This window comes from Chrysochloris asiatica, unplaced genomic scaffold (assembly GCF_000296735.1).
Source record: "Chrysochloris asiatica unplaced genomic scaffold, ChrAsi1.0 scaffold00114, whole genome shotgun sequence".
NCBI classification, from domain to species: domain Eukaryota; kingdom Metazoa; phylum Chordata; class Mammalia; order Afrosoricida; family Chrysochloridae; genus Chrysochloris; species Chrysochloris asiatica.
This window is the reverse complement of record NW_006408632.1, coordinates 2,671,200-2,682,686: the sequence shown is the minus strand read 5'-3', so window position 1 is coordinate 2,682,686 and position 11,487 is coordinate 2,671,200. Positions and strand designations below refer to the sequence as shown.

Here is an 11,487-nt window from a genome sequence, read left to right as displayed (position 1 = left end):
AAAGGAACACTGCCTGGTCTAGCACCATCCATATGATTAGTTGGGGATCAAACCATTATACTCTATAGGATTTCATTAGTGTGATTTTCAAAAGTGAATTGCCAAACTTTTCTTCCTAGTCTATCCTAGTCTCTAAGTAAGAGCCAATCTTCTAAAATTTTGTTAACATGAACATTTGGCTTTCAAGATATAAACATAAATGTCTTAAAAGAATGCAATCTTTAGCATAATTCTGTGAATATTAGCTGTACCTCTTCTGAAGTTCTCTTTAATTCTAATAGAAAATGTAGGAATTGGTATAGTTCTGTTCTCCTTTAGTGAAACCTGTTCTGCATCATGTTGTTGTTGTCATATGCTATTGAGTTGGTTCTGACTCATAGTGACCCTGTATAGGGTTTCTGAGGAGCAGGTGGTAGGTTTGAACCACTAACATTGCAGTTCAAAGTGACTTTGTGGTACAGTGCTTACCCTACAGGACCATACCATTCAGCATCACAGCAACACGTAAAGTCTCCACAGATAGATGGGTGGCAGATGCCTATGGCATTCATTGGCCAGGAATCTAATCTGAGTCTCCCACAGAAAAGGTGATGAAGAATTTTTAAAACCAATAGAAAAAAAGATGGAGGCAAGTATGAAAGATAAGTGTAGTGAGTGAGTGAGAAAATAGCTCTGTGGGACTTGTGAAAAATCTGCCTATTTTGTGGAAATTTTTTTGACTCAAGCTCACTGAATTTCAACTGTGGTCTTTCACTCTACAGCCAATCTTCAAAATGTTTGTTAACATGAACATTTTATTTTCAAGGTGTAAACTTAAATTGTTTTTAAAGAATGCAATATTTAGCATAAATCTGAGAATATTAGCTGTACCTCTTCTGAAGTCTTCTTATTTCTAATTGAGAATGTAAGAAGGGTCTATGTTCTTTTCTTTGTTAAGTTTCTGTTTCTGACTCATAAAATTATTTTTTTCTCTAATGTTGGGCACCCTCTCAGTTAGTAGTGAACTTTCTTTGTTAATCTGCTGTGTTCGTCTTACAACTTGTATGTAGAAGAAACAAGACCTGCTGCTGAACAGGGAAGATTTTTCAGTCTCTCTGAAGTGAGTACAAGGAGCTCTGGTAGCATAGTGGTTACGAATCAGGCTGTTAACCTCAAGGTCAGCAGATCGAAACTACCAGCTGTTCCAAGGGAGATAGATGAGGTTTTCTGCTCCTGTAAAGAAGTGCAGCCTCAGAAACCCTGTGCAGGGTCGCTATGAGTCAGACCCAACTCCACAAAAACAACAGAGTGAGTATAGAAGAGATGGTGTAACAAACTTCGGGGTCAGCTGTGCCAGTAGCTATTGGTCTGGGTTCCTAAGGTTTCTTTTTCTGAGGGCCGCCACTTCCTAGGACTTTGCTCTGTTCCTCCTACTCAGTACTCTTATTCTATGATTAGGCTTTGGAGAAATAGTGGCTCTCTCTCTCTTTTTCTTTTGCTACCTGAGAAAAGCTAGGAGAAATTATATAGTGGGGTCAAGGTCTAGCTACTCAGTTACTCTGGACCTATACAATCCAGATTCCAAACTCTTCCTTGATTGAGCACATGTACAGTCATCTGTCCTTTTTCAAAAATACCCAGTACTGCATTTTTAAATTATAGGTGCATTTTTCAGTCTGATAGCTAGTTTTCTTTTTTTCAGGAAATCCTCATATTTGCTGCTCCAAATAGCACACCATTTTTTATTATTTAATGGGATTTAGGAAGGAGCTCTGGTAGCATAGTGGTTATGAATCGGGCTGCGAACCTTAAGGTCAGCAGTTCGAAACTACCAGCTGTTCTGTGGAAGAAAGATGAGTCTTTCTGCTCCTGTAAAGATTTACAGCCTCAGAAACCCTGTACAGGGTAGCGCTATGGGTCGGAACTAACTCAACGGCACTTAACAACAACAACAATAGAATTTAGGAGCTCTGGTGTGGTGCTGTGGGTTAATGCACTGGACTGTAAAGTCGGTTTGATCCACAAGGCTGGCCGTTCAAGGTCACCAGCTGCTCCTCAGAAACCCTGTACAGGGTCTCTCTGGGTCGCAATTGACTCTATAGCACGTAACAACAATGGGATTTAGTTATTAAATATTTTTCAATCATACTTAGTGTTTGAGGAAAGGGTAGGGGGTCATGGCTGGCAATCATCTGGCCTTTTGAAATGGAAGTCTTTATTCTCAAATATTTTCTCCAAAACAAAATACAAAATCAAGTATTTATAGATGTGTTTGTAAAGCAGTTTATTCCTCTGTGAGTATCAGAGACTCTCCAGACTCACAATAACCATCTATGATTGGCCTTGACAAGACATGTGGTAGGCCTAATGATGAAGAAACAATTAGAAAGCATGTATTGACGTAGCCAGACTTAAGTGGTAAGAGACAGACCCTTTAGTGCTGATGTGATTCCCTCTTCCAACTTGGTGATTGTTAGTTTCTGACTCATAGAGACCCCATGTACCACAGAACAGATCTAGATCTGCTTGCTCCGTCATGTTTTCTTGACTGCAATCCTAACAGAAGCAAATCTGCAGGCCTTTTCTACAGTACCACTGGATGGGATCCAATCGCCAACCTCTAGATAAGTTGTTTGTGTTAAGTGCCATTGAACCAGTTTTGCCTCAAAGCAACTCTGTACAGGATTTCTGAGGCTATACATCTTTGTGAGATCAGAAAGCCTCATCTTTCTCCCCTAGAGTGGCTGGTGGAATAGCTGGTGGACTCAAGGCACGGACCTTGTAGTTCACAGTCCAATTAGGGACCTCTCCCCCAGTACACCAATATAAATTGCAGCAGCCCATTGGTCTAGGCAAGACTGGGCATTATTTCTTATGGGCTGTGGAGACCACTGGACTTCAGAATTAGAGAAGAAATAAGGAATCTTTCTACAATTCTGCAAGCTAGATTTCATTTCCATTTTTTATGTGAGAAAACCCCAGCTCGGTGCAACTAAGTTAAAACTCACAGACCTGATTGCACATAGACTCAAATACTGAAGTTGATAGTGAGAAGTCTTCTTCTTCACAATGCTTTTATCCAATGCTGATACAGTGTAGTTTGTGATAGATACAGCCCCATATGACGGCGCTAGCATCTGTATTTACTAATTGCCACAAAAAGATCTCTTTTTAAGATGAGGTGGAATTATACAGAATTACTGTTTTTATAGGACAAAACGGTCAAGAGTTAAAATTTGTATATGGTGTTGGTGATTTTGTACCTTGAGTTGATTTCAATTCATAGCAATTCTACATAAGAGTTTCAATGGCTATAAATCTTTATAGGAACAGAAAGTCTCATATTTTCTGGTGTGGAGTGGCCGGTGGATTTGAACTGCTGAACTTGTGGTTAGCAGCCCAATACATAACCCACTATGCTACCAGATCTCCTTTAAACTAATGTGGTGATGGGGTTGTGTGCTAGAGTCAGTTTTGACTCACAGTGACCCTGCATAGGGTTTCCTAGGCTATAAATCTTTACAGAAGAAGAAAGCCTTATCCTTCTCCCATGGAGTGACTGGTAGATTTGAACTGCTGATCTAGGTTAGCAGTCCAATGCATAATCCACTACCAGGGTTCCTTAACCTAATATAAAGTCCAGTCATTATTTAATAGGATGGAAAAACTGCTATTCTCTGATTACCTCCAGGTGGATGTGATCAGGGAATGGGCTTCCCTTTTCACTCTTCTTATTACTCATCTCAGAGTAACTGTCTCAGGTATTGGCTGCCTACCTGGTGTATGGTAGCTGATATTGGTTCTGGCCTGGATGGTGAGATTTTATAGGGTGTGATTGTAGCTTGCCTAAATGACTACAATTGCTGTCTCTTCTTGGGAAATGTAGGGAGAGAAAAAGCCCCCTAAAGGTAAAAAAGGGACCAAAAAAAAACAGTAACAGCAAAAAAGACAGATTGGATACGGTGGTCTATAATCACAGAAAAGAGAGAAAAGGGGGGAAAAAAATCTGTAGCCAAATATGAGTATAACTTTAATGTCCCTCTCTCAGCTTTTGGCCTTCAAGCCTGCCTGAGAAATTTCAAGATGCCACTGTTGGTCATTAGGACATAACTCAGGATTTAATTGCGTTTTCCATCATTTTGATGTCTGAGTGATCATTTCATTTGGCCTTACTTCCAAACAGGTTTTCCTTTTCTATCCCAGTGTTTTTGCTTTTCTAGATTCTATTCAGAAATGATAGCATATAACACATAAATAACCTCATAATTGCCATGACAACAGATTCATATTCTGACAAGGAACATCGTTTCATAGCAGCATTGTTGTTGTTAAGTGCTGTCAAGTCAGTTCAGACTCATAACAACCCTGTCTAGGGTTTCCTAGGAGCCACTGGTGGGTTTGAACTGCTAACCTTGTGGTTCACAGTCTAGTACTGATCCTACAGTGCTACACTAGGCATTCTTATAGCAGTATGTTGTTGTTAAGTGCCATGGAGTCAATTCCGACCCATAGCGACCCTGTATAGGGTTTCCGAGGAGCAGCTGGTGAGCTGGAACCGCCAACATTGCAGGTTAAACAGCTTTACAGTCTGACGCATTAACCCATAGCGCCACACCAGTACACCTATAGCAGTAAAAGGGTCAGTGTTTCTCTGACCTTTGATTCTACAGACCAGTGTCAAGTATGGTCCCAGCTGTTTGTGTTTTTCCCTCTGTAAGAATCTAGGTCAGGCAGGGATGGGTTTATGATAGGACAGATAAGTCACTGAGACCATACAGTTTTCTTTCTGCTTTGCTTCCATTACCAACCCTCCATCTCTTTGCTGTCTATTCACTAGTTTCCTCTTTAGTCTGTGTGTCTCCCACTCCACAACCCCTGTTCAGTATATTTTCCTAGTGATAAACAGTTCAGGCCCAGCTGTGGCCATTTTGTGCTGCTGTTTGGTTTTAAGCAGGGCCTTTCCCTTTAAATTCTGATGAGCAGATCTGTGCGCATGCATAGTAGAACCCTGAGGAGGGGTGCCTGCTCACTCACGGACCCTCTCTAGTCACTAGACTGGAGGTGCACAGACAGTGAGAGACCAATGAACAGAAAAAAAAAAAAAAAAAAATCCACACCTTTATGTCCGAGAATCCAGGTCAGGCATCCTTGGCAGCTCTGATCCTTCCTCTGCTCCGTCTTGTCCAAAATGGCCGCTTCCGCTGCTTCTGAGCCCGGCGGCTCCCCGAAAACACTAGATTTCTTGCTTCCTCTACAAATTCCACCGGCTATAAGCCTTCAGACTTTCTAAATATTCCTTTATATGTGGTTCAGAGTTCTGGGACCATCCCCAGAACCTGCTTTGTCCGGTATTCTGTGTTATTGTTGAAGGAGAGCCTCACTGCACTTCTCCCTGATCCATTAAGCCCCTCCTCTAAATTTTCTATTCTCATAGAGGTGTTCTGTGCTTGTTGGGAATCTACCTTGATAAGCCAATCTGAAGTAGGCATAAGCATATCCTTTTTTAAGAATGGATGTCATGGTATCCAAGAGAGAAACCAGTTTGTCCCAAGGTAAAGGAAACAGGAATGCTTACCACAAGCTTGCAACTCTGGATGTTGGTTGAAGTCGTTAGGTTGTTTACGTCATTCTCAGATCATGAAATTGGATACTTGAGGCAGTCATAGCTAGATGTGAAAAGCAAAGGAAGCCCCAGTTGACATTCAAGATACTTAGTATCCAAGATACTATGTTTTAAGAGTAAGCAGAGACCAGCACCAAGTTTATTCATATGGCGGTGGTGGTAGTTATGTGCTGTGGAGTCAGTTCCAACTTACAGCGACCCTGAATAGGGTTTCCGAGGCTGTAAATCTTCATGGGAACAGAAAACCTCATGTTTCTCTTGCAGAGCAGCTGGTAGACTTGAACTTCTGACATTTTGGTTAACAGCCCAACTCATTACCCACAATGCTACCAGGGCTCCTATTGATGTGGTGGTGGTTATGTGCCATGGAGTCTGTTCTGACTCAGCAACCCTGCATAAGGTTTCCAAGGCTGTAAATCTTTACGGGAGTAAAAAGCCTCATATTTAGTTTAGAACTGCTGACCTTAAGGTTAGCAGCCTGACTCATAACCACTGTGTTACCAGAGGTCCTTATGGTAGTGGTAATTGAAGATGCGTTAAAGGTTCACCGAATTAAGCAATCATTAATACTGAGCATTTTGCAAGATATCACATAAATTGATCTGCATTTTCTACAATACCTCGAGCATGTACTAGAGAGTTAAGATGCATTCATTTAAAAAGCTTAGAGTCTGCTCATCAGTCTCTCAACATAAAGGCTGTTAAAATATTCTGCCATTAATAGTAAATTAACCCTTGTCCTGGGAAAACGAGTTCAGAAACTATTAAAATGGTCACCTAAGAGAATAATGCCACTCATTGTGATTGAAAATGCATTGAACAGTCATAAGATTCAGGCTCTGTCATCTACAGTTGGGGTTAATATTCATTAAATCTAAGCAGTCTCATTACAGTCTTACCAATATTTTCTAAGAAATGTGTGTGTTCAAGCAAGCATGTATTTCCTATGAATATTCCTATGTCTTGGTCATGTTCTACCTTCCCCCAAGAATGTGCAAGCTTCTTAAATACAAAGGCTAGGTTTTCCATTTCTTAAACATTAGCTTTCCTTTGGAAGACTGTTTTAATAATAATAGAAATAATTTAATAATGATAAATCAAATGGAATCTATACAAATTGCAAGAACAAGTGAAAATGTTATTTTTTAAAAACTAACCTATTAATTTAAAGATTCTTAAATACCATTCTAAAAGTTAAGCTACTTTATAATGGACAAGGGCATGAATTGAGGAATCTCTGAATATTAGATCTTTTTATGTGCTGATGTTGTGTGCTTGATTCTGACTTATATTTATCCTATAAGCCAGAGTACAACTGTTTCATAGGAACAGGCTGCCAGATCTTTCCTTCCACAGAATATCTGGTGGGTTTGAACCACTGACCTTTCAGTTAGCAGCCAAGTGTTTTAACCATTTTACCACCAGGGCTCTTATATTAAAATATGCCTTTATTTTATATTTAATAACAGGAATCAACTGTACTATCGTTATCATTAGCATTATATAGGAGCATTAACACAGCCAGTGACTAGTTGGGAATCTACTCAATTTAGGAAAAACATTTTGAAGAAGGAAAAACAACAATGCCGTGAGATTAAATAATTTATTACCATTGCTAAGATGAACACATATACTTGATACTCAATTTTATGCAGAACTTTAAAAAAATAGTTTTAATACAGTATCAAAATTTACACAACTATTTTGTCAAAAGACCAGAGTCCCTTGCCTTAGCTTCTGCAGGCTCTGCTGCAGGCACAAAATCTTGTTTTTAATTTCTTCTGCGTATAGGAATACAACAATTTAAGGATGAAGCTTTTCTGTGAGAGAAAGCATTAATATTGCAAGCAATTTTCTTTTACAGTGTAATAACATTTAAAAAATATATGACATTTTAAAAGAAAGATTGACATAAGTAGAAACCCAATTACAATAGTGAGATAATTCTAAAGTAAAGTAATTCATAAATATTTTCTGAGAAGAGAGGGCTGGTTTTTCATCACAGTAACATGTTACTAAAGTATGACACAATTCCTTTACAGTCCTCCACCAATGTTAATTCTTACATTTTGTATTAAGTTCATTTTTTAAAACATCATCAACAACCACAGAGAATATATGCTATGAATCAAATCTGAGTAATTTAGAAGAAATCTGAAAACTCAGAATTGTTGCATTCCTACGTGTATAATCTTAAACTACAGTAAAAACTCAACAGCATTCTGCCACAGGCCTCTTGCACATCCATACAAGAAACTATCATTGCATTTGGATAAACACAAAATAGCTATCATAGCGTTATAGTACACACAGTCTAGTATTACATATATACCAAAAATAAGAAATAAACTAAGCAAAACTAGCACACCTCTGTTTTCAAACCTCAAGCAATCTGAAGAGCTTTTAGCCTCAATAATGAAGGTCATGCGTCAGTTTCATAAAATGTTAGATAGCTGCTGTAGGCAAAGAAAGCTTTTATTCATAAATGCAGTGCAATATTTTAAAGTTTATTAAATATAAGAGCATATCTAGAAACAAAATTGTAGAAATTTACATCTCACAGCTGGAAACATTTAGAAAAATTACGTTTGCTTAATTTTTAGTTGACATTGTTAATATTAACATCAATGGACACATTAAATCAAACTGGAGGTTGATATGTCCTCAAGGTAAGTTTTATGAGTATATTCATCAAAATTAAAAGAAAATAAAAGATATATTTATTGTGATCAGTTGAAATAAATGGTAGCTCTCTAGTAAGCATTCTATACCATCTTTACTCTTCTAGCTGGTAAGGAGAATATATGTGATATTTTTAGCACCTCAAAAGTCAAAACAATACATCCAGAAACCCAAACTTATCTCCCTTTCAAATTAATGATGTATCAGGAAGTACTATATTGTAGAGTGAAGTATAAAAGACAGGTGTCTAACTGAAACTGTAGGAAATGGAAGAAATTCCTTCCTATCACTCATGCACTATGGTAGAAAGCTTCCACCATATATGCAATGACATAAACCTATCATAACTATTGAGGTTGGGCCTCTCCCAACCAAGCAGGATTCCCAGTTAAAGTCTTCAATCTGGGGAGTCAGAAACCTCTTAGTTCTAATGAACATATTGGCAAGAAAGAGGAGATTTTCAAATCTAAGTTGAGATCAACAGTCATGGACATAGAAGTGAGAGACACAAAATACCAGCTTAATGGGGGACGTTTACTAAAGGTTTTAGAGGGGCAATATGTGTAATGTACAATCATTCCGTGTTATTTCATGAGTCCAGGTTCGTGGAACTCCAATCTTTCCTTCTTCTTCTGGTTTCTCTCTCTCTGGCAGTGATGATCTCATGTCTAAAGGAGAGTGCTTCTCACATCGGTCCTTTGTATTGATTTCCTGACAAATGTTGCCTAATTCCAGGACACGAACCTGCAGCATCTCCAAGTTTCCTCCACACAACCTTCAAAAAAAAGACGAAAAATAAGCATTGTAATTGTTACCTTTCAGAAAGAGATGTGTGATATGTTAGGACACTTGTGATATCATTAGGGCAAACTATGAGAAAGAGGAACATGAAGACAAGAGACAAAATATACACACGAATAAGTGCAAAGACAAAACAAAATGTGATGACAAGTTTCTGGTTCATCAGAATTGCTCTAGACATGAGACTACTATGTCCTATTAGCAACCAGGGCCAAAATTAATGAGTGATATGCCAACTTCCTCTAGTCAGATTGGTGGCCATCAACTCTGGCTGCATTTGGTGAGCTCTTCGACAGTAAATGCCAACCTCAGAGACTTTGATTTCTTTGGTGAAGTGAGCCCTGTGCATCTGTATTTTAAAAAAGCTCTCAAGGTGATTATAGTGTGTAGCCAGGATGAGAAATTCCCGAGGTATATCTAAAACAAGGATGTCCAATGATTTAATATACTGAGGAAAATGAAGGAGCTTTTGTTCTTGTGCTAAAGTTAAGTCATGGGTGGGTAGCATTAGGGTCACTAGTCAGTACTGAGAGGGATAGTGGATTTCCCTGAAAAATGGTAGCCACAAAACTTTGCCATCAAATAGCATGATCACCAAATCCAGGGCAAAGATAAGCATAGTTTTATGAGTCATTGAAAGAGATGCAATAGCAGCATGCTAAATATTGGGCCATTTTAGAGAGTCAATTGCATTAGGTCAAAATAAATAATATAAGGATAATAATAAAAACCACTGACATCAATAATACACCAGATATACTAACATTAATTGGAATACACACATGCTCGAGCAAACACACACACACACACTCCTATCCAGATGTAAGTCTTCTGGAGTGTCTCACTGTAAGATTTATGTTCAGATTGATTCATCCCATAAAAATTGCTCAAACATGAATACAACATGAACACAAAACTGTTTGGTTCATTAATTATTTATAGGCTTTGTTTGTTTTGCTTTTGCTTTAAATAGAAAAGGATACACCAGGATAATCCAGAGTACTAAAATAAGAATGCAGGATTCTTGTCTATCTGCATTTCTTAGCAAATGCAACTACTAGCTTCTATATTTCAGCAGGCACTGTAATGGGGAGAGATGCTCTGGTGCATCTGGAGGAAGTTGAAATTATGGTTCCTAAATATTTGGAAATGAATTATATAGCAATGTACAGCTCAAGCTGGACACAGAAAGTTAGAAAAGCCTCATTTTTTGGTACACTGAATTTGGAGTGGTACAAACATCATATTAGGAAGCCACGTAATGCTTAAGACTTTTCCTTTCTGATCCTGAAATGGTACTTTTCAATTTCTAGTCCTTAAATATCTACCCAAGATACTCTGAGTGTGGTCGGGTCTACAAGTAAAAGTAGAATTTAAAGGCCTCTCAAGGATCATAGATACAGCATTAAATAGCTACAGCTCAAAAGTACAATTGCTCTTCAAGTATTCAAATATTATACATAATGAGCCTTAATCTAGATAAACTATATGGTCATGGTGGCGATGTGCCATGGAGTCAGTTCTGACTCACAGCGACCTTGCATAGGGTTTACAAGGCTATAAACCTTTATAGGAGCAGAAAGCCTCATCTTTCTTCCATGGAACCACTGGCCGTTTCGAACTGCTGACCTTGAGATTAGCAGCCCAACTCATAACCACTACACTACAAGAGTTCCTTAGATACTACTAGATAGTTAAAAGAAACTTTTAAAGAAGACAGAACCCTGGGATAAGCAAATTATACTAAGATAGCATTGCGCTTTGGTGACCAAAAAAAATCATAATAGGTTGTTTTTGAGATGTGGGTGGAATGAACAGACAAATGTCACAACTCTCCTCAGAGAATCTGCATGAGTTGAATAGCCACACCTAAACAAAACCAGTACTGCAATTTCACTACAAATAGGGTTATCATCTCATAGAGGGCAGTGGGTTTGTGTCTGTACCACAGTTTGGGAAGAGAATAAAAAGCACATCATGCTTACCAGCCAACATGATTCATGGAACTGTGGATAATACTCTTTTTATCTTAAGAATGTCAACAATTTCTCTCTAGGTGGAGAACCAGAATCCATGGCAAAATGTCTATTATCCTAAAATCAACATGAGTTTTATAACCTGTCGCACTTCATGAGATTTGCTACATTTTTGTGTCATTACTATAAAAACCTAGTGTTCCTCTAGTAGGAACCGAGGCTTTATAATCTTAGTTTCTAAAAATTTAGCTATGAAACTATATTGCAGTTCACATTTTTCCTTATTCCAGTGTTCACAGTTTGCTGTGTTCATATCATCCATATTGGCGACATCAATTTTAGTGTAAATCAACACTTGCTTTTTGATGTTTAAGTTGTTTCTAATCGTAAGAATACTGATGAGATTTGGGTTGGAAGATGAAAATA

General features: G+C 38.2%; 1 protein-coding gene across 1 annotated transcript in view; it reads right to left on the bottom strand.

The window, feature by feature from the left end:
- Nucleotides 1-8,969: 8,969 nt before the first annotated feature.
- The window catches only part of CCDC85A (coiled-coil domain containing 85A), a 318,834-nt gene continuing 316,316 nt past the window's right edge, over nt 8,970-11,487 (bottom strand). The window contains exon 6 of the mRNA XM_006868021.1: nt 8,970-9,059. Within this exon, the coding sequence (XP_006868083.1) occupies nt 8,970-9,059 (90 nt within the window). The remainder of the gene's footprint in view (nt 9,060-11,487) is intronic.